Genomic DNA, 27,519 nt, shown 5'->3' with positions numbered 1-27,519 from the left:
CCATGCTTGAGGAAACAGAAGCCGAAAAATAATCAAACATGTTGGTAATCTGATGATTTGCCGCTAGATTATAGAAAAACAGTAAGTCCTGAATTAAATTACCGAGGCTGCATGGTAATGAAGCTTTTGAGAAGCTCTGGGTTTTTAAATGACAAATGTTTGAAATCCGTGACAGATTCAATAACTTTTAAAATCTTATTTATTTATTTTTGTGCCACATCCGTTAGGTTGCCTAGCACCAACAGATCTTGTAAATTCGGGGACTGGGTTATTTGGGGAATAAGAAAGTAAATGGCCAAGAAACTCATGTCTAAACAAGCTCCTAAAAGGTGATTTTTTTTTTTTTTTTTTTTTTTTTTTTTTTTTGGTCCTTAGGAGGTTAGGGTGAAGAGTATAGAACGGCTCTCAGGGTTAGAATGGTAAAACCGTATGATGGCAAGAGGAAAGTTAAGACAGCACAGGGAGGAAAGAAAATTGGGGCAATGTGAAACCAAACTGTGTGTGTGTGGGTGGTTTCTCGGAGATTTACTGTTGCCACCGATGCTGGCTCCGTGGACTACTACAAGGGGCTGGATGTACTTGTGAAATTTTGGAAGGATCCCATTCCCCACCCGCCGACATATACCCGGAGACAGAACTTCCTTTTGCAAAGTGAATTCTTAGGAATATTTCTTTTAATGACTGATTCATGTTAAAGCACAGAGGGCTGGAATGTGCTTGTGTTTTAGTTAGACAAGTCCATTTTCCCCCATTGGTGCCAGACAAGGCTCCCTTTTAACATCTAAGTGAATATTTGGTTACAATTCCCTTACAAAGAGCCAATCAAATGACCATTTGCCTCCCAGCCTTCAACAGGAATATCTTCAAACAAAATTTTCTTCTTGCGTTCTTAATTTAAAAAAAAAAAGAAGCAAGAAGGGTAGATTCTTTGTCAATGAAGAGACAGGCTAAATCACAGATTAAGCATCAAATTCAGTACTAGATGTTTTAAAATTTTGGGGATCGTAGGTTATCAACAAACACATTCATACAGGAACACACCCACAACACACACAAACACATAACACATACACACCACACACACACACACACACACACACACACACACACATACCACCACCACTACCACCACAAAACTTAAAACCAGAAGATACTGATCAAAGGAAAAAAAAAACAAACCAGGCAACCTAGGCATTGAAAAGAGCAATCCACAAGCTTCTTGAAAATTTGTCATTTGGAACTGAATTCAGAGGAGATGGGCAGAATCCACACCCCTCAGCGGACCTGAGGGTGCTGTAAGTCTGTTTTCAATGCCTATTGGATGGGCAACAGTGCCCCAGACAAACTGGGCTCAGGACTTTCATAGAGGCACGCATGCAGAGAGGGGGAGGCCCCACTGGTGAGCTTTATGCATGTATGAGGCATTCTCGGTGGATGTGGGTCATGCTAGAAGATGTACACAGGAAGATTATTTGATTCCAATTCATGCCACTTGATATAATGTGATAAAACATTTGACATGAGAGATAAGTTCCATTTTCATCGGAGAGAGGACGAGTGGGAATTAAAAAGTAACAAGGGTTTTGTCCAAAGAAGGTGATGCAGGAGGGAGGGGTGTGGAGCAGAGAACAGAGGTGATCGGAAAAGGAGGAGGAAGAAAGAAAGAGAGAAAAAGGAGCCTTTTGAACACACTAGGAAAGCCAATAAGCTGGAAGACAAAGCACGGAGAGTCGGAAGCGGCAGCATCTGAAAGCAGTGCCAACAATGAGCTCATTTAGCTACGGGACAAAAACACACAAAACACAGCGTAAATTGGTGAACACAATTACAGGAAAAATACAGAAACAAGGGTTCCACAGTTGAGCAAAACATTAATGTTCGGCTGGCACTAAAAATACAACAACCTGGACAGGAGGAGCTCACGGTTCACGGGGCAGTAGTCTGCACAGTGACAGAGAGGCACGGAGACCAGGACACCAGCTCCAGGGCACTCTGGCTGGGTCTACACAGGGAGATCTGGGGGAAACTAGAGTCAGTATACCTGGGTACATGACCTAAATCTATCTGCTTTGGCTTCAGACAGACAGACAGTTTGAGACTGAGGCAGATTCCTTTTGACTTCAGGGTCTTACTTTGTAATGGCACTAAGTCTTCCGGAGAGCCACTTACCCATGGAAGCCTGCATTTTCTGTGTTTTGGTTTGGGTTGATGTGGCAGCCCACTGTATTTGGCTTTCATTGGATTTAACCACTTCTGTTGAGGTAGGTGGATGGATGGGAAGCACCATGGATCACAAAAGAAACTGACCAAGCGACTCACATATAAGCCTTTGGCAACACCCACAATGGAGGATGTCCAGTCTTGCAGGAGTTCCACCATGTTGGAGGACATAACAATGTGACATTGATTGCACACCTACATGTCACTGCTGGCATCATGGAGGCACTATCCCTAGGACAGGGGGTGCTGGCTTCAGCTTCCCCAATGGGAACTGTGTCCCTTACTCGAGGCCGGGTGGCAATGAGGAGGATGGGGACAGAAGAAGGTCTTTGCCAGTTCAAGGAATCTGCCCTGCCAGCTCTGTACAGAAAATGCCTGCTTGCCGAGAGGCTGTGTGCTGTCCACATACCACACAGACTGGGACTCAGACACAACCACACCAGGAGTGGGTTCAGAACAGACATGACAGTTAAGAGCCTAAGGCAGAGGGAGAGGAAGAGATTCTCTTTGAATCAGGACCAATCCATTTTTTTTTTCAAAATGTGACTTATCCTCCTGTCTCCTATTCTGTCACATTTTGGAGGGTCTCCTCCTTGGGCTGCAAGGAGGAGAAGGCATTTACTTACATCAAATAACCTTTCTATATACATCTCCTCATTGACCTTATCACGTAGGACATCCTGAGAGTGGCGGACGAAAGTCACGTAGGCATCGGCCACATCCATCCCAGGTTTCTGCAAAGAAACAGAAAAGTATGAAGATGAACCTTTCAGACCATGATGGGCACTGTCCACCCTTCTACCTTTCCTCTGCACATGTCCCATTTGCTCTGTTTTTACGGTCATGATATTCATTTCTGGACTAGAAGGAACAGATGCTAGACTCTTACACCTTTTAAAAGATAGGAATAGAATTTTATAGGGACTTTTACACTATTTTTCTCCCTAGAAAGCTTAGCTGATGGACGAAATTCTGGACCACCCAGGGACATTCTCTGGCTTTGCTTCAGACCACAGTTAAAAACCAACCAACCAACAAATACCTAAACTAACTATACCCTGTTTTCTTCTATTTTCCTCCTTTCTCTTTGTAAAGTAAAATAAGAAAGCATTTCAGGAATCCTATTTCAATAACTACTCCCTTCAATTTAAGACCCTCTCAAGAAGGTTCAGTGTGGTAATATCTGGCAAGTATTTGTGTGTATTTTATGAAGAAAAAGACCCCAAGTCATTTGTCCTGACCTTCCAGTGCAGCCTGGAACTCTAGGAATGGAAAAGAAAAATTAAAGAATGAGTGAATGAATGAGTGAATGAAGAGAAAGAAAAGGGGTTGGTTTTAAAATTAATTAGATTTTTCTGGAAAGGTAGGCAGGTTCTTCATCCAGTACTTAGGAAATGATTTATTGTGGAAAAAAATAAGATACAAAATACAAACCAAAACAAAACAGAATGTGCACTGCTTGAGATGTCAAAAATCAAAGTTATCTCCAAAGAAACCCATTAAAACACTGTAATATGGGTCATTAGGAGAGCTGCCATACACCTCTTAAATTTCTACAGTAGAGTTGTATGTTTGCTAATAACTAAAAAGATGAGTTTTCATTACTGTGATTTACCTTAGATCACAAAGTATCATTTCGCTACAAGACGTGACTGTCAGGCCCTGCAAATTGAAGTTAGTTAACACTTCCGTGTAATTTCCAGGGTGAAAATGAGGAAGGTTTGGAAACAGTGGGACTGTATTTTTCCCCCCTGATACAAAGCTTACAATTATCAAGCAAAGGGCCAATGCTTGGCCCCCGGGATGCTAGTAACATTGCTTAACACACGCAGAAACGATGACAAGGTATTAATTTGAAAAACAATGAGGGACACCCCAAAGCCACAGTATCAAATGTTACACTTCTAAGCAATTTTCAGCAAATGGATAGAGCAGTTTCCGAATGATGGTCCTCTAATTGTAACAGTTTTGTGACCAGAAACAATAGTGCTTCTCCAAGGAGATGGGAGCAGTGCCTTCCGTTCTAAGAGGGCACGTCTCTCCTCTCTCTTTGGCAGCTGTACATCAAAAGATGCTCTTAGTCGGGATGGGGATCCTTACCTGGGGAACCTGAGACACTTATTGTTTCCTGTCTTCCCTGGGATACTTGCGAGATAGCCTTTTGCCTATATATCTTAGAGGTTAGATGAAGCAAAAGCCAGCTCTGGCAGCCTCTTGGTAAGTTACCCCATTAGGAACAGTGCTCTGCAATGCTGGTATCTGCAACATGCCTTCTCTTTCAATAAAACTCATTTCCTTAAAAGGACATACATTTGAGGTGTAAATTAAAGTCAAATTGGCTTGACTCTTTTTTTTCCCTTTGAGACAGGATTTCTTCCATGTAGCCCTGGCTATCCTCCTGGAATTCGTTCTGTAGACCGCAGAGATCCACCTGCCTCTGCCTCCTGAGTGCTGGGATTAAAGGTATGCACCATCTCCAATAGGCTTTGGTGTGACTCATTGATTTATGTATTTATCTATCATCTATCACCACACCATTGACCAAGAGTTGATGATGTGCTACGTATTAATTTTGGGGTTTTATCTGCCCTTTCCTCCTAGAAGATAAACTCCATGAAGAGCAGAATTTTGACTCACTTTTAATTGTATTCTTAGTACACAGGGGCAATGCCTGGTACCTATTAGGTTCTCGGGAAGTATTTGCTGGATGGACAAATTTATGAATGAATGACCAGAGCCTCTCGTAGCCTCCCTTTTAGAGCTCTTCATTCGACTGTATGGATTATTATTCCACCCCAAATTGGAACTATGCAAATCATTTGAGCATCCATGGACCTTAGTTAGAGAACCACCGAGTGGGACTGATATCTCCCTATCTGACCATCAAGGATTATGACTGGCAGCTATAATAATGTAGAGAAAAATGTCTTGAAACACTGCAACATAAATTTGAACTACTATGATCCCTTCTCCTTGATATTACATCTTACTATTAGCATCGACTTTAGCGTCAGAAAGGAAAAGGAGACTTGATGGAGATAAGACACATACAGATGAAGTCTTGGCATGATTAGTTCTCCCTCTCCTGCTCACAAGGGCTTTCCTTTGATGTGAGTCTCACACCTGATTCAGACAAGCTGGGCTTCCATCCATTGATGGACTAGCAGTGGAGAGAAGGGAACCAGGGCACAGCTGGGAACTGTGTGCTAATGAGAGATTGCTCTTCTGGCTGGATGGACAGTCACCTCAGACGCTCAGGCTCATCAGCTGTTGGTGTTCACGGGGAAGAAAGGGAGCTGTTCCTATGTACTGGGAGGTCTTGCAGGGGGAAGCTAGGCAGTCATAGCGGTGAATGTTAAGTTATTTAGAAAAGATTCAATTACAATCAGGACATGATTTAAAATCACAGGGGTGCAAAGGGCAGGAAGAATGTGTGGTACAGTTTAAGTAGACTTCTTGCAAAAACAGCTGGGATCAAAGCTGCTGGCAGATAAGAAAGCTGGCAAGCTTGGTTATCAGCTGAAAAGCACACCTGACTGAACAAGTGACTAGATAAATTAGGCTTTGTGTCAGCATTGTCTCCCCGTGGTAAGATCAGCCTTCTTTGGGTGATGGCTTCCATACGGCTAGGGCAGACCGATAGACTAGAATACAGACTCTGGAAAGCAGCTAAACAAATCCATGAAAATAACTGTAGAGCTGAGTGACCGCCACACGTGGAAGACTTAATTTAGTAGGGAGGCACCCTGTGAATTAGGTAAGCTATAACCAGATAAGCAGGGGCTACGAACTTCAGGTCTGGTATCTTAAGCAAGCCTTTAGTATGAATACCAATTGTACAAATAAGTGTCAAACTCTAGATGTAAGAAACAGAATGTGCTAGATTATGGGGACTAGTGCCTCCTTCTGCTAGTGGGGCTCAGTGAGAGAAGAATCTTTGTAATAATGAACTTACGTGATAGTCTTCCTGTGGGGCTAAATAAACGGTGTCTGAAACCTCACAGTAACACAACACCATGAATCAGTGCTAGGCATGATTTAAGGCGATTGTATGCAGGGTGATAAAGCCAGTTGCAAATGTCAAAGCGTCTAGAAAGCACTGTAGAAATGGACACCCTGGTCCACATAATCTCTTTTAATTTGTCTGCCAAGCAACCTGGCCAACAACACTTACGAAAACAAAACCAAAAACCCAAACCCCAAAACTCTCTAGGTGTTTCAGGTTGAGAATTACCGATTTAGCCCACTGGTTTTCATACTTTTACAGAAGAATGGAAACATGTTTTAGGAAGAGATTATAAAGGCTCCACCCAAGGGCTCCTAAAATTAGAACTTCTGGGGGTGAGAGTTGGAAATCTAGGATGACGTCACCAAACAATGTCCAAACTTATGCCATGTCTTACTACTACACATCCTGGTGTGGCCACCAGTGACTGTTACAGGTCAGTGTGGAACACCAGTGACTGTCATAGGTCAGTGTGGAACACCAGTTAATTGGTTCTTCAAAAAAATCACAAACCTACACACCCACCAATCCAACCTACCAACCTACCCAGCAACCCCCTTATTTGTACTGCTTCACTGCTGGAAGGCCGATTTTTGTGCACGCTGTCTCTTGGAACTAGAACAGACAGGCTCTACCGTCAGCCCCCTGACTCTTCCTTGCCCAGGTGACCTTTTTTTTTGTTTTGTTTTTTGAGACAGGGTTTCTCTGCAGCTTTAAAGCCTGTCCTGGAGCTAGCTCTTATAGACCAGGCTGGTCTCGAACTCACAGAGATCCACCTGCCTCTGTCTCCCGAGTTCTGGGATTAAAGGCGTGCGCCACCACCGCCCGGTGGTGACTTTTGGGCATACCTTTTTACCTTCTAGGTGCTTCAGCTGCCTCTTCTATTGAACAGGATGAAATGAACAACAGCCTCTGACAGGGCCATCTTCAAAAGTAAATGGTTATTTACTATATCTAAATACTATATATACATATGTGTATTGTGTGGCATCGATATCTATAGAATTATCTACTTTCTGTAAGACTTAGCATATATGGTTACTGGCTATAAAAGTATACACTTAATCAATTTACTTTTTAAATATAGCATCGTTCTAAGCTATTAACAATTGGCACAATCATCAGCTTGGTATACTAATCATATTCTTTTCTGATAGTAGAATAAATGCTCAACTATCCAAGCATGTGTCTATGTACTAACTAAACTCATCTTGTATTGTGGCAGAGTGTCTAAGATAGTTTGAAGTATGAGCTTTATTACTGTCAACTGCCTGGTCCTCCTAAATCAAGTGAGCCTCTATTTCAGTTTATCCGCCTCTAAAATGGAGACAAAACGTTAAAAGGCTCACAATAATGTTGGGCATTTGGTGGTTGCTTCACCATGCTTGGCTGCAGTGGTTATAACCACACTCTGTGTCATCAGTGGTCAAGCCATAGCGGAGGCCATGCTATGTCATTTTCTTCTGCCCCTTCAGAAAGGGAAACTCTGCTAAGTCATTTTTGTTCTCCCATATCCTCAAGTTCCTGAGACAGTACCATCAACCTTCGATTCTTTGTGATTTCTGATCGTAGAGAACTCTCAATAGCATCGAGTCCTGTTTACCCCATCTACAGAAAAAAAAAAAAAAGCTGGACCTGGCCTGTGGGACTTATTAGGCCGAGGCATAAAAGATTGACAGCAGTGAGTCTTTTCTGACTTTTTCTAAAATGCTGCTCTCATGTGGTTTGATGCTAATACCTATGTTAAATCCAATTTCTTTATATATTGGGCCTTGTCTGAAGAGCAGGACCCAGAACTCCTGATGCTCTCTGATTGCCTCTCCACACCCACAGCTGGAGACAACAGATCTCTGGGCTAAGAGCTTGGTCTTTCCCTTTCTGACACTCATAAACTCAGTGGAGGACAGGCCTACGGCAGCAGACCCATCCATCCTTTGCTCTCGGTATCACCTGGTTACACCCTGGTTACACCCTGAAAGGCCCTTTGCTCCACGCTGCATGAGTATCTAACGCATGCTTATGTGAGTTCCGCACGCACAGCACCATTTAATGGATGCAGCAGACCTGGGTGTGGGGCATCTCCACTTTAAAGAAGGAGAAGCATGGCCAGAGATCCCACATAAAGGGGGAGCTTTTACTCTGGAACTTAAGAGTAAATTGCTTCATTTCTCCCCTTGTTACACTTCTGCGAGCCTTTTTTCTTCTCCATTCTTCTGCCTACAGGAAGGAGTAGGGTCCCTTGATGAGAAGTATTGTATAAATTCAAACATAATTATTGATTGTACATTCTTTCATTAAACAAACAAAATGCATGCTAATGCTACGTTCACTCCAGTTTTCCATTTTGTCTTCCTTTGAGAAATAAGCCAATAAACCATTACGCACTTAGCTTCCTGGGGAAATGAATTTAAATGTTAATATAAATCCTTTTTAGAAAAAAAACAAATTTTCACAAATAAGTATTTGAACAAGGAGGGTACTTAACCACGTCCAGAATGAGACTCGCTCAGTACCAGCCCCTCAGGGACTGTTGAGATAAAGCTCCTAAATTTAATATTTTATAATAGACTCACACCCCTTTTGTTAGAAATGGAGAAACAGCATCATTTCCTTTCCCCTTTATTGGAATATATTTAAAAGTCTCTCCAATTTTATTTTGCTAATAGGCAGGGCAAGGTCCGTCTAGAAATGTCTTCTGATTTATCTCAGGTAATCCCACACTTTAGCATTCATGTGTAGTACTTAACCTCAATTTAAATGTAAATTTTGGGCAACCTCAAGTGCCTTCTCCATGAACTTTGAGGGCTCTTTTCATTAATGAGGCTAGCACTAATTATGAACAGTTTTGTAAGTTTTCCTTAAAACAATTGCAGATTGACCCCCAAATGAACAAAATCAGAAAGTATTTGTTTAAACCAAAAAATATTGGAACCGTTGTTGAAATTTCCAATTCGGGGCCATAAGGTGTGTGTGCTGGAGGAGCAGAAGGACTTTGAGTGGCAGGCAACCAGAGGAACAAAAGCAAGAAGGAACTGGGTTACCCCTCACACTGGTTCTCCCTTCATGACACAGAAAATCATGCTTTCTTCTCATTGGAAAAACATGGTTCTGGGCTTGGTCTCTCTGTTGGTCCACATTAGATATGTAGAGCTTGGGAGCCAGGCATGAAGTCAGCACCCACCGTGAAAGCAAAACTAAGCACAGACACAGATACAGGCCAACAAAACACAATGCTCAGATACGCATGGATGAAAGCAAAGCACAAAAACTGTGTGTGCTCTTAATCCCAGCTCCAATGTGGGCGGACCTCTGCGAGTTCCAAGTCAGCATGGTCTACACAGGGTGTTCTAGGCTAGCCAGGAATACAGAGCGAGGCCCTGTCTCAAAAAACCAAGATGAGTAAGCCAAAAACAAACAAACAAAAACCAAAAAAACCCAAAACTCATGAAAATAGGAAAAAACCAACTAAAACAGAAGCAGTGATAGATGTTCAGATACTCACAGGCACGTCCACATACTTGGAAGCTGCCTTCACCTGAGGAGGAGAAAAAGCACAACGTGAGGCGAGTGTTTGAGTTCCCTGTGTACAGCTCAGTCATTATCTGAGTTCAGATGATGTGACGGTCCAAGGAGCTGACCAGGACAAACAAACAGGTACTAGAATGCAAAATGCTCCAAAAATTTTTCAAGCTCTGACCGCTGTTCAGGGAGAGTGGGCAGCTTTACAGGTTCAGGTTCTAGAGATTGTCTGGAAATTTAGCACCTTCTTCCCTGACTTGAAAGAACGGAAAGGTGACTGTCAAACCTGGGAGAGAACTTTCAAGTCTAAGTCGGTAATCAAGCGTCTCGGCATTCCTGGCACCTTGAGCTTTTATAATACGGCCGCAGGTTGTCCTGACTTCTTCCATGCTTAGTGACTGAAAGTTCAGCTTTTGAAGTAGCAGGAACTGGGTGAGTCCCTCAGGCCAGAAAGACACGCATGGTTTTCCACAAGTTTTTCAAATAGACCTTTTGGGGCTGTCCCAGAGTTGCTGCTCTATGGCCTTTGGGTTTAGGCACCAAAAACCGGTATGGAAGGTGAAGCGAATGGTTATGAAATTCTTTTTGAGTGACAGAGTGCAGTGCTAGAATGAGGTGTGAAGACTCAGACCTGGGTTCAAATCCAGCACTACCACATGAAAACCGCATGGCATACCGGTGACTTCATCTCTCTGAGCCTAAAGAAAGGCAGATGTAGTCACACGGGTGGTTCAATTGCTGACATGGCATGCTTTCATACACAGTCCAGGGATGTCCATAAACACAGAAGCAAGCCAACTGAAGTACTGATCAACAGGCTTCGGTGAGTTCCAGCTGCTTGGGAAATTTCTAGCCAGCTGATGTTGAGGAATAAACCCAGGGAGCTTGTCTGGGTGAGAGAGGTCCACATTGAGATTCAAAGTTTTTTTTCCCCCCAATGGGGAAAGCCTGCCAAGTCCCTTAGGACTTGTAATCTGTAGGACTATAAATTACTAGATGATATCTTCTACTTTGAAAATTTCTTTCATGGGCTCAAGTTTAAGGAATTTCTGTGTCTGCGTTCTCAGCCACAAGGCAGTGAAGCCTGATGGGCGTGCACTGCTTTGAGCTCAGGCTAGCCCTCTGGAATTTCCCATCTTCTCAATGCTCTGGGAAGAGAAGGCGCTCAGCACCGAAACATCAGTGGTCAGAGTGGGTGCTGGCAAAAGAGCTGTTCTCAGTGAGAAATCACCTCCTTTGCTCTGTCAACTTGACGCCTGGCAGTTGGTAGGAGTTTTGCTACAGCTGAAATGATCAACCTTTAAACACGCCTACTCCCCATTTACCACTCACACGCAGTTCCAATCTAGAGAGTGACACCAGTCAGACTCTGTTCCCTTGGGAGGATGAGGCAGGAGGCAAGCTTGTGGCATGAATGAAAACTTTGTGTACCCTTTATACTTGCACCAGCCTCCAGTCCAGACCAGCTTGTGTGTGTGTCTGTGTGTACGCATCTGTGTGTGTGTCTGTGTGTGTGTCTGTGTGTGCGTGTATGTGTGAGCGTGTGTATTCATGTGTGTGCGTGTGTGAGAGCGTCTGTGTGTGTTTGAGCATCTGTGTGTGTGAGCGTGTGTGTGTCTGTGTGTGAGTGTGTGTGTCTGTGTGTGTGTGAGCGTGTATGTGTCTGTGTGTACGCATCTGTGTGTCTGTGTGTACGCGTCTGTGTGTGTCTGTGTGTGTAGGCTAGAGGTTGACACTAGGTGTCCTTATTGATCACTCTCCACTTAATTGCTGTTTGAGACAGGGTCTCTCACTGACTCTGGAGCTCAACAATTTGCCTAGACTGGCTGGCAGGTAAGACCAAAGAAACCTCCTATCTCTGCTCTTCCAGTAGGAGGATGTTTTTTAAGCTGGTTTTCATGTGGGTTCTGGGAAGTGAGCTCAGGTTACAAGCCTCCTCAGCTCTTGGATTATTATTTCTTCTTCTGGTTGTTTGTTTGTTTGTTTTTTGAGACAGGGTTACACTGTGCAGCCCTGGCTGTCCTGGAACTTCCTCTGAAGACCAGGCTGGATTCAAACTCACAGAGATCCGCCTTCCTCTGCCTCCCAAGTGCTGGGATTAAAGGCATGCACCACCACTGCCTAGCTTGGCTTATTCTTTATCCAGCCATCTACCAGGTCTTAGTGATCTTTCCTCATCCCCATTATAACAGAAAAAGTAGCTCATGTATGGGGAGGGGGGATTATACTTCTACTGTTTTTTTTTTTGGAAGGAGGCAGATTGTTGTCTTGGGTTCTGGCCATGAAACTTTCGGACAGATGTAGAAGGTAAAGACAAAGGGAGCGTGGAGGTCTAGACGAGAAGGAAAGTGAAGCAGAGGACAAGTTTCTTGGGCAAGTATGAAAATCTAGTCTTCTTGTAGTTGGTGAAGGAGAATACATGCAGGATGGGACTTTGTTATGGCAGTTTTAAAACACTGAATCAGAGTGAGTGAAGAAAATTAAGGGGCTCTAGGAGGCATGGCCAGCAAGCATAGCACCAGCAGAGACTGGCCATCTCTGGAGGTCATGTCTGCCCTCTCACTAAAAATAATGCTGCGGACCTGTCTCTTCACCAGGCTGAGAGGCGCCTGCCATGCTCTCTCCTTCTCTCATTCTAGCTCCTTCGTGAGGTAGGAAATGATCAACACTTCCCCTTCTCTCTTTTCTAAATTAAAGTTGAGAAGGAACAGAAGCAGAATGTAGATTCTGGCCCCAGGACCCCTTTCCTGTGTAAGGCCAGTAGCGTGGTCTTTCAGTACCACAGTCCTTTATAGTTTTGTGTCTTTAGGCCAGCAGCACTCTGGGTAGAGAAGAATGACCAGATCCTCCTAACCCTTAGGACTTTGGATTCATCTGTATAAAATTCAAGTATGCCTACTTTGGAGACACCTCGGTAAAGTACAGAGAGCTGAGTTTTGATCCACACAGCCCGTATCAATAAAAGAGGGGGAGACAGAGGGACCTCTGGACCTCTCTAGTCAGCAAGCCTAGCCAACCAATGAAGATACTCTGTCTCAAAATAAGGTGGAGAGTGCCCAAGTGACAGCATCTGAGGCTGTCCTTTGGCCTTCACCTGCAACCCTTTATGCGGAACCCCCAGTGAATACACACACACACACACACACACACACACACACACACACACACACACACATCATATGATTGCCCGAGAATGAACCAGGCTCTGCCTATGAATCAAATAAATGACAGCTCTTCAGATCTATCCAAGTCCGTTGTCCGTGATGTATGATAGATATTCTTTAATGGAGAGAAGAGATTACCTTCCAAAGCAAACTTCTTTTCATCAGTGGTTATCAAAAGTATATGTGTATGTGTGTAAGGGTATGAGTGTATATACATTTAATATCTTTTCTTTTTTAACTTTAAAAGAAGCCTTTCCAGTGTCTAGGAGTATGGGTTCAGGATTGGCTGGATTAGAAGTCTGGCTTGTAGCCCATATTCTAGCTTGGTACCTTTGTGCTTCCTTTGTAAATGGGGCAGTAATAACATTACTCAAAGGGACGCCAGAGACTGAATGAGACAATCCAGCCAAGTACATCCAATCATGCTAATAGTACTATGAGCAGCTATGGTTACCGTGCCTGCTGGGGACAGTAGCTGACTGGAGAGAGCCAGTACTCCTCACTCTGTGTGTGGTAGCTTCATTCCACACCTACAACCTGTGACAATTTCTTGCTATAGAAAAAGATGCTGAGGGTACCATCAGGTACCTGAGCTGATTCTCAGGATGGTGGAACCAAGCAGGATCCTGTTCCTCCTCAAAGCATATCCAAGTATTTCTAGGTCCTCTGGGTATTTTCTTAGGCTCTTGCTCCAGCTATATACTCAGTGAAACTACCTTCCCTTTTCTTGGGGCCCAGGTACTTGCTGGTACAGGAGACAGGCAAGAAAAAGGATTTGCCCTCAGACACAAGGTGTACATCACTTTTGAGCAGGGGTTCACTTGCCCTCAAAGGAGAGGCAGAAGTGAGGCTTTATCTGGCCCTACAATTCTGGGACTCTGCTTTGTGATGGTGATCAGCCCTTCTCATGAGACATCACTGTCGGCTTCTCTGGTAGTATTCCTTAGCCCTCTGGTCCCGGCCCCCAGGCAGAGCCAGTTCTGGGAAATGAGAATAGAAAAGGAAATCTAAATCATGGGAGGCTGTGGAAGTAAGGGTGGAGTGCTTACTTCCACCTGCCTGCAACTAAGGTCACTAGAGACAGAGGTCACAACAGGGGCTGTGACATTAAGCCACATGCTCATGACTCCTAGATTCCTTTAATGACATCCAAACACACAGTCTCTCCAGATACTAAATGATTCCAGTCTGTCTAACAACTAATAGCAATGGTTAGAGTCTGATTTTTGGGTGTTTCCTGTTTATCAATCAGTTTAAATTATGGCATGCTGTATTTGATCCCTTCTGAATAGGGGCCCTTTTAACATTCCCATTCTAGCTGAACACCCCAAGGCTAAGATGAAGAACCAATAGGACTTGAAGGCACAGAAATTATATTTTTGGACCTGTCATTTAGGTGTATTTTTCTCAAATGCATCCAAGTGGCTTTTAAAACCAGTGTGTGTGTGTGTGTGTGTGTGTGTGTGTGTGTGTGTGTGTGTAGATACAAACTAAAATGCTTGTTCAGGAAATACATAGGGGTCTAAATAATCATAGGACTGACTGATTCGGGCAGGGCCAAAGGTCCAAAAGTCTTTCTTTCACCTCCAGGTCCCCGCTAATTCCCTCAATGCCCCACCTGACTTAGTGTGTGCGGACGGGCTTAATGGTTCCTCCATTGAGTGCTTCCATTATTTCTCAGGTGCCCAAGGTAATCTTTTCATTGAGCACTCACCAATGCTGATGACTAAGGGATTTTCTTTGGCCCATTCCTAATAAGGGGACCTGAGTTAATCATTGTGTAGCTTTGACAGGGAGCCCGGCAGGAGCTTAAACCACTTCTACTGCTTCATTAGGGGAAAAAGCAACCCAGGTGCAGGCCACGAGGACCTCAGGGTTTGATACTATTAAATCAATGCACAGACAAAAAAAAAAGTGGATTAGGTTTCTCTCTCTCTCTCTCTTTTTTTTGAACAGAAATCTGGTGGGTAAGACTCAAAGATGAAGGAAAAAGAAATCCAAAAGCAGATGACTGTATTAGTTAGTGCCTAGGCGTTCCTTTCTCCCCACAGTCTCTGGAAACAAAACAAGGGAGTGATTTTTTTTTTCTCTGTGTGAGTGGACTCCACCCCTGCCTGACGGGCTGCATAAGAACTCCCTGCCACTGCCCGCTTCTTTGCCTTTGCTTTGAAACTGCTGACCACATCCCACCACCTCAAAGGTTCAGCACTGAGTTCCAGGGCTGCCTGGGGGACCTGACACCTTCTTGCTTTGCTCACCTCGACACAGGCCGTCTCAGCGATGTAAATTCAGTCAAGGCCGTTAAGCAAAATGGTGACTTGGCCACAGCGATTCTATCCCTAAAATAATCCCTCTTTATTTTCATCTATGGAAAGTTTTTTACAAACTTTTATAACATTGATGAATTTAAAGAGAGAGACAGAAAGAGAGAGAGAGAGAAAGAGAGAGAGAGAGAGAGAGAGAGAGAGAGAGAGAGAGCGCATGCATATGTGTGCGTATACATGGTGCCTGGTGCCTGTATAGTCAGGACACCTTTCTATGTCGGTTCTCTCTTTCCACCACAGAGGTTCCAAGGATCAAAGCCAGGTCCCTGGGCTTCACTGCATACCCTGGTCCTAGAAAACAAGTCAGTGAAGGAACAAGAGCTCCTCTTTATCTTTCCTCACCACTAGTCATGGAGGAAAAAAAAAAAAAACAATTGGAAGGAATTTGGTAAGACACTCTTTACTTAAGCTAGAGGTTTCTGGAAGTGGGTTTTCTGAGCTACAGTATTCTGAGAGCACAATTAAAAAAAAAGCACAATGAGGATCTTTGAGTTCTAAAGGAACTGGTATTTGCCACACATACAGGGCTTAGGGTCCCTGTTCATACAAAGTGGGGGTCAGAACACCAATGACTCAACGCCCATCTGGTTCTGTTACCTGCCAAGGTGGGCCAGGTAATTGATATCTTTAAGCATCCGTTTTCTGTCCAATCAAGGAAGAAGGCTAATGGCAATATTAATAGCACAGCCTCAGCTTGCACATGTGCCTATGTGCATGTGTCCTGTAGTTTATTAATTGAAAAAGACATATATAAATATACACAAGTAAATAATAAATATATAAATATACATATAATAAATATATATATCTAAATAAATGTATAATATATAAATATATACTTTAAAAGTGAGTGCACATGTAAGTGCATATGTGGGTGCAGGGACATGTATGCATTGTGTGTACACGCGTGCACGCATGTGTGTACGTGTGTGTGTGTGTGTGTGTGTGTAGGTGGATGGAGGACAATGGAGGACAACTTAGGGTGCTGGTTCTCAGGCACATTCAAAACTTTTGGTCTGAGACGAGGTCTGTCTATGGCCTAGAACTTCATTGTGTATACCAGGCTTGATGGCCTTTGGGCTTATGGGAATCTGCCTGTCTCTGGCATCTCACTATGTCACTATGCTGGGGCTTACAAGTACAAGACATCATGCCAGGCTTTTTACACATGTTCTAGGGTTCTGAACTCAGGTCTCCACATGTTATAGACTGAGCCATCTCCTGAGTCTAAGAGAGGATTTTTTTTAACATGCCTGACATTTGCAGGATACTGTTCCAAACATTTTATTTGTATGAATCCCCTTAGTTCACATAAAACATGAGTGGAATCAATGGAGGTGGAGTCAGGGCAACAACTGGCTATGTGTATAGAGATGGTGTGGTGTCCATTCTGATTGGAATCTTGACAAATGCTGCAGGCTTCTGTCTTTTGACTCCTGAAAGCCAGCTGCCATTTAAATGGGACCATCCCTCCTAAGGCTATTGCACTGTGCAGAAACTCAAATCACATGGAAAAGCCTGACAGGATGAGACCCCTCCCTAGGGGAAAGAAAGGGGCGCAAAGAGAGAAAGGACATAAGGAGACATCCAGTAGCCCTTCAGCTGAGCCACCTGCCCAATGCGGCCGAGTGTACCACCCCAGCGACAGGGCCAACACCTTCCTGTCCAAGCTTGCCTCAGATTCCAAATTCACAAAATTGTGAGCAGAATATATCGATTGTTTTTATTGTCTTTTGAGACATGGTCAAGCTAGACTCAAATTGACTGTGTGGTTAGGGATGATCAGGAACTGCCAGTCTTCCCATCTCTACCTCCCAATTGCTGGAATTATAGGTGCACAGCATCATTCTGGGTGCAGTGATCACTAAGACAACGGTTCTGGCATGGGCTGCTATGTAGCAATAGATGACTAAGCCACTGAGTAAGGCGCCATCTTTTCTCATATTTCCTCCACTCTATCCACTCCATGCATTCCCCAGAAGTACACTGTGGGGAAGTTGTCGGTATTCTAGGACAGAATTTTGGAAAGGTACATGGCCTTTGAAACCTCAAAGCCCTTCCCCCTGTGACATATTTCCTCAAGTAATACCATACTTCCAAAGCCCACCCAAACTCTGCCAATGACTGGGGACCAGGTATTCAAACACTCAAGAATATGCAGAGGCATCTCATTCAAACGGTCAGTAGTGTCTAGGGGCATGTGTGCACAGAACACTGGCCAGAGCACTTTCTACCGAATTCGCCTAATTAATCACAGGTTGGGGTACCAAGGCTCAGAAAGGGTAAACAATTCAAGAGTTGCCATTGTAAGGGGTGCAGCGGGATCACCAGGTACCCTCATTACTGGGTTGATGTATGGTCTTGAGGAATCATTTAATCCTCCATAGTTTCTATAGTCTCCTCTGCAACTGTGGAACCCAAGGATGAATAGTGTCCCCCTTCTGAGAGAGTTCCCGAGCCTCAAAAGGTTGGCATCACACACAGTGCTAGCAGAGAGCCTGTCACATAGCAAGCTCTCAAAAATGTCTTTTTAAATTACTATCACGGTTTGACTCACTCATGGTTAGCTACAAGGGTGTTGGCTATACGAACTAGGTTTCCGTTGGTCAATATGGTCCATGGGCCACATTCAACCCATTGCCTAATTTTCAATGCTCTATAAATTGAGATGGCTTTCATATTTTTAAGCAGTTGAAAGAAAATAAAAAAGATGAATGATGTATTCTGTGAGATGAAAACTGTTGAACTTGACATTTCAACATCCAGAAATAAAGTCTTATTTAAACATGTGTGTCCGTTTCTCTATACATTGTGCGTTGCTGCTTTCATGCTCGAAGGACAGAGTTGAGTGGTCATGGCAGAGACCATGTGGCTTCCAAAGTCAGAAAGACATATTGCCTTCCAATTTATAGAAGGAATTTTCTCACTTGTGGATTAGGACAGACTTAAGGGAAAGATAGTTCAGTGTGTAAAAAGAATTAGAAAACGAAGGTATGTTCTTTTATGTTTGCATGGAATGTTCTATAGATGTCTGTTAAGTCCATTTGAGTCATAACATCTGTTAGTTCCCTTATTTCTCTGTTAAGTTTCTGTCTGGCAGTCCTATGGAGTGGTGAGAGAGGGGTGTTGAAGTCTCCCACTCTCAGTGTGTGGGGTATAATGTATGACATAGGTTTAGAAGTATTTCTCTTCATATGAGGGTGCTTTTGTATTTGAGGCATAACGTTTAGTATTGAGATTTCCTCTTGATGGATTTTTCCTGTGACTAACATAAAATGATCTTCTTTGTCTCTTTTGATTGATTTTAGTTTGAAGTCTACCAGAAAATGGAAAGATCTCCCATCTTCTTGGGTATGCAGAATTAACATAGTAAAAATGGTAACCTTACCAAAAAGCAATTTACAGATTCAATGTAATGCCCATCAAAATCCCAGCAAAATTCTTCACAGACTTCGAAAGAACAATATTCAACTTCATATGAAAAACAAAACAAACCAAAACAAACAGAATAGCCAAAACAATCCTGTACAATAAAGGAACTTCTGGAGGCATCACAATCCTTGACTTAAAACTCTATTGCAGAGCTACAGTACTGAAAACAGCCTGGTATTGGCATAAAAACAGACAGGAGGACCAATGGAACTGAATTGAAGACCCAGATATCAATCCACATACCTATAAACACCTGATGTTTTACAAAGAGGCAATGTATATATATATATATATATATATATATATATACACACACACACACATATATGTATACACACACACACACATATATATATGTATATAAGAAAGCATATTCAACAAATGGTGCTGGCATAACTGGATATCAACCTGTAGAAGAATGAAAATAGATCCATATCTATCACCATGCACAAAACTCAAGTCCAAATGAATCAGAGACCTCAACATAAAACCCACCACACTGAACCACATAGAAGAGAAAGTGGGAAGTATACTTGAACACATTGGCACAGGAGACCACTTCCTAAATATAACCCCAGTAGCACAGACACTGAGAGAAACAATTAATAAATGGGACCTCCTGAAACTGAGAAGCTTCTGTAAAGCAAAGGACATGGTCAACAAAACAAAATGGCAATCTACAGAATGGGAAAAGATCTTCACCAACCCCACATCAGATAGAGGGCTGATTTCCAAAATATATAAAGATCTAAAAAAAACTGGTCATCAAAAGAAGAAATGATTAAAAAGTGGGGTGCTGACCTAAACAGAGAACTCTCAACAGATGAACCTAAAATGGCTGAAAGACACTTAAGGAAACGTTCAACATCCTTAGTCATCAGAGAAATGCAAATCAAAACAACTCTGAGATTCCATCTTACACCTGTAAGAATGGCCAAGATAAAAAACACTGATTACAGTGTATGCTGGTGGGAGTGCAAGCTGGTACAACCCCTTTGGATATCAGTATGGTGATTTCCCAGAAAATTAGGAAACAACCTACCTCAAGACGCAGCAATATCACTTTTGGGTATATACCCAAAGGATACTCAATCATACCACAAAGACATGTAATCAACTATGTTCATAGCAGCATTATTTGCCATAGCCAGAACCTGGAAACAACCTAATTGTCTCTTGACCAAAGAATGGATAAGGAAAATGTGGTACATTTCAGAATCAAGTACTACATAGCAGGAAAAAATATGAAATTTGCAGGCAAATGGAGGAATCTAGAAAACATCATATTGAGTGAGGTAACCCAGACCCAGAAAGATAAATATAATATGTGCTTGCTTATAAGTGGCTTTTAGATATGAAGCAAAGAAAACTAGCCTACAATTCACACTCCCAGAGAAAGAACCTAGACAACAAGGAGAACCCTAAGAGAGACATACATGGATCTAATCTACATGGGAAGTAGAAAAAGAAGAGATCTCCTGAGTAAATTGGGAACATGAGAATTATGGAAGAGGGTAGAAGAGGAGGGGAGCAGAAAAAAATGTATAGCTCAATAAAACAACTAAAAAAAAGAATTAGAAAACACCAATCCTATGCTGACCATTAACTACTTGGAGACTTCAACCAGCTGCCTAGCCTGCTGGCTCCATTTCCTTATCTATTATAATGAGATCAGGTTAATTGCTTTTCTTAGATTCTCAGTGGGAAGATTCTAGGAAGAATGTAGGACTGGAAGCATTTCCCACACCTTGGAAGGTTTATAAATACTATAGAAAAAATGCTATTAATAGTTTAGCATTCATACTATTCATACTTGTTCTGGAAAGAATAAGTATCTGGGAAAAGCTATTGTATCGGGGAAGAAAAAACATTAAGGTAAATAAAGAGCAGCTATCTACACAGGGAGCAGACAATGAAGTGAGACCAGCAGGGAGACCTGGCAAAGGCAGAGAGGGAGAAGAGATAGGCTGCCTATGCCAGGCACTTTCCCTGTGCCAGGCAGTTCTGGGTGCTGCCACATTGACTCTCCTAGCAACTCTCTTAGCTGCAAGCTGGTCACCAGACCTCTTAGGCTATTGTGGGAATTGCTCAAAGGCTGCCGTAAAGAGGCATGTGATGGAGGAGAGTTATCTGTCTATGTTACTTTCATTGGTTAATTAATAAAGAAACTGCCTTGGCCCTTTAAGAGACAGAAAATTAGGTAGGCGGAGTAAACAGAACAGAATGCTGGGTAGAAGGCAGTGGGACAGACAATTCAGGCAGTCGCCATAGTCAGTCGCCATGCCTCTCCTCTCCGAGATGGACGCAGGTTAAGATCTCTCCTGGTAAGCCACCCCTCGTGGTGCTATATAAATTACTAAATATGGGTTAAAAAAAGATGAGAAAATTAACCAATAAGAGGCTGAAACGAATGGGCCAGACAGTGTTTAAAAGAATACAGTTTCTGTGTAATTATTTTGGGTAAAGCTAGCCGGGTGGCAGGACACAGCCCGCCGTTCCTTCTATAGGCATGGTGGCCTCTCACCATGTACTATACTCCCATTCCAGGGCTTTCAAGATCAGGCAAGGCCAGTGCCTTCAGGGTAGTATGAGCATTGAGACATTCTGATCCATGCCCTGCTGCTGCTGGAAGTACCAGCTCAAAGGAACAAGCTTCTTGTGAACGGGCAGGGAGCCCAAACGCCCATTTTTTGAGACTTCCTACATTTGCCCAAATTTTTCCCTCACATCCAGTTCTCAGGCCTTCGTTTTAGGGCACAAATGGAATGGAATGATAAATAATGAAATACAACCTCTGTGATATGTACTTCCCTGGTAAGTCAGGGGGAAGCTATGACCCTGTCCTGAGCAGCAGAATATGGATCAGGAAAGGGTTGTGAGAGTGCTTATTGGGACTTGAGGCAGTCCAGGCTTATAAGCAGGGGTTCTGGAGTTGGATATATGTAGCCACGTTCTAGTTCAACCACTCATGAGACAGTTAATCTCATTTTTTTTTCTCATCTGCAAAATGGGAATGATGGATCTCCTCACAGAGAGGCTGAGTTCTCTGGACACACCCAGGGCAGGGAAGAATGATGGCTCAGCCACCACTCTCACTTTTGCTGGGGAAGCAGGCTGTCCTGCCTAATATGGCTGCATGTGGAGGTTGCTCTTACCCCCCACTACTCAGCAGCTACTTGTGATGATTTAAATGTGAACTTTTGTACTTTAATTCAGTCCTGGTGAGCTACTGGTAGTGATGACTGAGGACAGTTTGGATGGACAATTTTTATCCTTACAAGAAGTCTTGTCAGGAGTCTAGACTCAAGACATTCACAAACACAGTTCCTGAAAAACAGGAATGGAGGGAGAAACGTGCAGCTCTATCTCTATTTCCTACTAGAGTCTGAAGCAGAGAAAAAAGGGTTTGGGTGCTGGGTGTCATTTTGTGGGGGAAACAAGAAGGAAAGGCCAACAACTATAATTTATAGTTCTAAACCACGAAGAGGAGATAGTCCTGCCAAACCTAGGAGGAGGAGGGAGGGGAAGGGGTAAAGTGAGGAAAAGTCGCACATAAGGAGGAAGGACAGGTGAGCTCAGTTTGGCCAGTCACGGACTATGCCCATGAACGAGATGTGGTCACTTGTCTAGGCAGGAGGTATTGTAAAAGGAGCACAGGCCACTTCTCGCCACCTGGCTCTCAGCCGCCTGGCTAGCTTATGCCTGAAATAATCACACGGAGATCTGTATTAATTAAATTGCTGCCTGGCCCATTGTCTCCAGCCCCTTATTGGCTAACTCTCACATATTAGTTTAACCCATCTCCATTAATGTATATCGCCACTTGACTGTGGCTTACCAGCATGAGTCTAACCAGCGTCCATCTCGGAAAGGAGAGCTGTGGTGTCTGCCTCACTACCTTCTTCCTCCCAGAATTCTGTTCTGTCTTCCCCGCCTACCTGAGTTCGCCCTATCAACTAGGCCAAGACAGTCTCTTTATTTACCAATGAAAGTAACACATAAACAAAAGACCCTCCTACACCAAGGAGGGAAACAAGTCTAAGGCCAGTTAAGCTACATGGCCATTGGGGGCCAGTCTAGGTCATATATCAACACCCTGTTTTAAAACATACCAAACAAAACAAAGCAAAACAAAACAAAGCCAAGGAAACATTACATAAGAGTAGCAGTTAGCTATAAGGTAAACGAAATGGGTTTCTAAAGAAATCTCTGTCTCTGTTTCTTTCTGTGTGTGATGGATGCATGGGTATGGAGAGGCCAGAGATAGACTTAGTGTCCTCCCCTCTCACCCTCCACCTTCTCTTTTGAGGCAGAGTCTCTTGCCGAACCTGGAGACGGCCATTTTGATTAAACTAGCAGGCCAGCAAGCTTCAGGAATCCGCCCACCTCTTCCTCACCCAATATTGGAGTTATAGATGTACATCACTTCACCCAGATTTTTCATGGGGGCTGGGGATCTAAATTCAGGTCTTCATGCTTAATCAACAGTCACTTTGCACACTGAGTCATTTGCCTAGCCCCTTGAGTGGGTTCTAATGGAGCCCTCAGACAAAAATGCTAAGGAGTAAGTGGAAGGTCAGAGATATATTATTATTTTTTAAATTGAGTGCTTATATATGATTTCTTCAAAATTTTTATTAAATTTATGTATATATAAATCCATCTATCCATCCATCATCTATCTATCTGTCTGTCTATCATCCATCTATGTATCTATCATCTGTCTGTATCTATCTGCCTGTCTGTCTCTCTCTCATCTATCTATCTATCTATCTATCTATCTATCTATCTATCTATCTATCTATCTATCTGTCTATCTATGTATCTGAGTCTATCTATCTATCTATCTATCATCTATCTATGTATATATCATCTGTCTGTGTGTATGTTTGTCTGTTTATCTATCTATCTATCTATAATCTATGTATCTATCATCTGTCTGTGTCTATCATCTATCATCTCTCTCTCTCTCTCTATCTCTGTATGTCTGTCTGTCTATCCATCCATCTATCCATGCATGCATGTATGCACGTGTGCTATGGTGGGTGTGTGGTGGTCAGAGGATACTTGTGACTGCCGGTACTTTTCTTTCACTGTGTGCGTTCTAAGGTCTGAACTCAGGTTCTGAGGCTTGGCTGTTAGAGCCATCTGGCTCACTATTTTATTTTTTGAGGTATGCTTTTACATTAATTTTATGGTGAACTGTTTAAAAAGCAAAGCAAGTGTATAACTGTGAACCCTTCAGAGGAGAAGGGCGTTTTATGGGAAGGTTGCCTTTTTTTTGAAAAGTAACTTTGTTGATGCCTCTCTTCAATGGAGTCATGGCTTGGATGGAGCGTGTGCCCTCTACCAAGGCAAAAGCAACACTTGGCCACCCCCCAGCCCTAGTCTGGATGCTTGAAGTGCGTCTTGGGAAGAGGAATGTGTACCGAGTGCCAACCGAGGGACTGACTGCTTGGGTGAAACAGAATGTGTGAGTGGGTGGGATGTACTGGGACTGTGTGTGCGGGTGAGCAGTTGAGCGAGCCTCAGTGGCTCCCGCCTGGGGCCAAGTGACAATTACAGTGAAAACCCCTTCCAGTGCTTCCTGAGGACTGGAGAAAAACACCATCCTTGGAGCGCGTGTGGAATCATAGACAGCAGGATGGGTTCCCAGAGCTGTGCCACCAGAGGGGATGAAATGTCTTCATTGCTTGCCAAAGATCAAGGGCATACTGGGCCAATTGTGAAGTGCTCTAGTCCATGTGAGCACGGAATCGAAAGTGGCATAAAGGGATGCAGATCTGAGTTCTTTAAGACGGGAAGAGCTTTGCAGAAGGAAAAGGTGCTCCCTGACCAATAGCACGAAAAGTCTAATGGTCCAACTGTACACTTGAAAAGAGTTAAAACAATGCATTTGGTCATGTGTATCTTACCACAATTAAAAAAGGGAAAGCCCTCACAATGCTACATGGGCATACACACTCACAAGGCCCCTTTCTCTCTGTATTTTAGGGGAGGCCCACGTCTGGGCGCTGTTTTTAGAGATATGAGAAGTGTGGCACTGGCGATTTCCCATGAATAGTTTCTGGCTCAAAAATAATCAATTCCTTTTGGAACTGATGCTTGAGGAAATAAGTGAAACATTATATCTATGTATCTATGTATCTATCTATCATCTATCTCTCTCTCTCTCTCTCTATCTCTCTCTCTCTCTCTATCATCTATCTATCTATCTATCTATCTATCATCTATCTATCTATCTATCTATCTATCTATCTATCTATCTATCTATCTATCTATCTATCTTTTTAGAGAGTTTCCTTAAATGGTCTACTAGTGGAGAGTACATTTTTAAAAAGTTCAGGTAGCAGAAAACAGCCACATTTCAACTTTTGCTCTTATTCTCTCAGTAACTACATGTCTTCAGAAACAGCAATTAATACACAGTCATGTAGAAAATATGTATGGGTTTATATGTACACACACACACACACACACACACACACACACACACACACACATTACCTGCGTGCCTAGTTTGCTCTTTTCCTTCCTTAAGCCTGTTGCCTGATTTTGGGGGTGTGAAGACCGGGTTCCAGGAGGCTGAGCTGCTTTGTGGAACACACAGCCAGGACAGAAAAGAGCTGCGATTGGAGCTTCTTTGATTTGGCAGCAAAGGATCCTCTACTGTCACACACTTCTCTGCCTCTCTCAGTCCCAGTTTCCTTATCTGTGAGTGGTGGCAATCATGGTGGCCACTGTTAGGTTTTCCACAGGGTAAGTTGCTCAAGCACGTAGGTAAAGATTAAATGATGACTACTGTAAGCAAAAAGCATTCTATTTTTTTTTTACCCTTCACAAACAAGACTTATAAGTAGTTGTGTAACTATAGTGAATACTCTGGAATGCACTTCAAGGACTTCTCCAGATCTCCTGATCAAGGATTACTGCAGCTCTCTAGGGGGCCAGGAGAAGGCAGGAGAGCACTCTGGCTTCTCCCCAAACATCTGCACACAAGAACACTGAGCCCTGGTGGCAGGGCCATCAGTGAATACTTGCGTTGAGCATGTTCATAAGCATTGGCTGTGATTTAACTTCTACGCTGGCTAGTTTTATGTCTGCTTGACATAGCGAAAGTCATCTGAGAGGAGGGGACCTCAATTAAGAAAAGGCCTCCATAAGATCGGATTGTAGGCAAGCCTGCAAGGCATTTTTTTTTAAAAATTAAAGATGGATGAAGAGGGTCCAGCTCATTGTGGGCGGTGCTACCCCTGGGCTGGTGATTCTGGGTTCTATAAGAAAGCAGACTGAAAAAGCCTTGTGAAGCTAGTCAGTCAACAGCCCCTCTGTGACCTTTACGTCAGCTTCTGCCTCTACGTTCCTGTCTTGTTTGAGTTCCTCTCCTGACTTCCTCCAATGATGAATTAAAATGCAGAAGTGTAAGCCAAATAAATAGCTTTCTTTTTGGTCATGGCGGTTCGTCACAGCAACAGAAACTCTAAATAAGTCAACTACTACAGGGGGAGTAAGGGTAACAGTGCTCCCACAGACTGTACCAGCACCCTACTCTTAGCCCCCGCCTTTCTGTATCGCTGCTAGGGAGCTGGGCAGGAGGTGGGTGACCGTCTCTGCCAAAGCACAAATATCCTATTCCACACCCTGCTCAGGAGCTATAAACCTATTTGCAGGAGAATGATCCTGTCTGCTTTGCTGGGGCGCCATGCTAGGAAAATACATCTTGGGAGGCTATGTTCTCAACCCTCCCCACAGCCCAGGGGGATTCTGAATAGATGTCTGAGCCAAACAGACCCATTTTCCTTCCAGTTTCCCTCGCTTCTGTCCTAATCCTCCCTTCTCAGGCAGGAATTTGACAAGGCTCATGGACTCCTTTAGAGCCAGCCTCTCTCTGCGCTGCTCAGCCTGAAGGATGCACGTGTCCTTGTACACTTAGTCTAGCCTAGTTGAGGCTGAGCAAAGTGTCAACTGCTGAGCTTGATGAGCCTTACGCAGACAGGTGAGGAAAGCAGACTCAGGGGGGTTGAGGGACTTCCTAGAAGACTCATAGCTAGTCACGGCAGGAGCTAACCTGTGGGGCTTGCTCTCATAAAGGTCACACTGCACTGCTTTCCAGTTTGTCTCTTTAGTGGACACGCTTGCATCTCGGGAACTCAGAGCTGTGAATTACAAAGTCGTAATTGCGTAGACGTTCCAAGCAAGCATGAAAGCTACTTGTGTTGACTAGAAGTGGGGTCATGGCCCGGCCCTGCGATGTATGGGGTTTGATTTTTCCCTTGGACATGCCTCAACAAGAAGTTGAATAGAACCCAAACTCCAAGAGGACAGGTGCCTTGTTCTGTGTCCAGCTTCAGGACAATCATGGTGCTGAGCAGGCAAAGACTCTGCTGATTCTACTGAATAGCAACAGGTCCAAAGAGGGCCCCCCAAATGGCAAAGGGCTCTGTTTGGGGATACAGTATTGTTCTTGGGGAAACAAGCATAAATTCAGCATTCCTCAGGAATCTTGAAAGGCAGATTTCTGTTTACCAGGAACCTACCTTAATATACCCTTAGAAACCAACTGCTTCCTGCAAGGGCATTGAGTTCCTAGTTCAGCTCAGAGACCCCACTGTCCTGACTGTCATATAAAATTTGCCTGCTTTTTTGTCATTTATTCCTAAACCCTATCCCTGAGAGATATGCTTGGCAGTTTGATCCCCAAACTTCTATCCATGGAGTACTGTAGTTCAGTGGTTTCACTGAGCTCTTGCTTACAGATACCTTGTGAATGAATGGGGTCACCATGGTCACCACTGCCCCTGATGCTTCACTTCTCTCTAGGACTCCTATACTTGAACTTGAAGTAGAGTGTGTG

The 27,519-nt window shown here is 43.4% G+C and overlaps 1 protein-coding gene across 1 annotated transcript in view; it reads right to left on the bottom strand.

Annotated features, from left to right (window-relative positions):
* Cadps (calcium dependent secretion activator) overlaps positions 1-27,519 on the bottom strand; it is a 441,394-nt gene that overhangs the window by 35,300 nt on the left and 378,575 nt on the right. Inside the window, 2 exon segments of the mRNA XM_042056041.1 lie at positions 2,847-2,954; positions 9,729-9,761. Of these exon segments, the coding sequence (XP_041911975.1) occupies positions 2,847-2,954; positions 9,729-9,761 (141 nt within the window).

The sequence above is a fragment of the Arvicola amphibius genome, chromosome 12, assembly GCF_903992535.2.
Source record: "Arvicola amphibius chromosome 12, mArvAmp1.2, whole genome shotgun sequence".
Classification (NCBI taxonomy): Eukaryota; Metazoa; Chordata; class Mammalia; order Rodentia; family Cricetidae; genus Arvicola; species Arvicola amphibius.
Note: the sequence above shows the minus strand (reverse complement) of the source record. Positions and strands in the feature narration are given on the sequence as shown.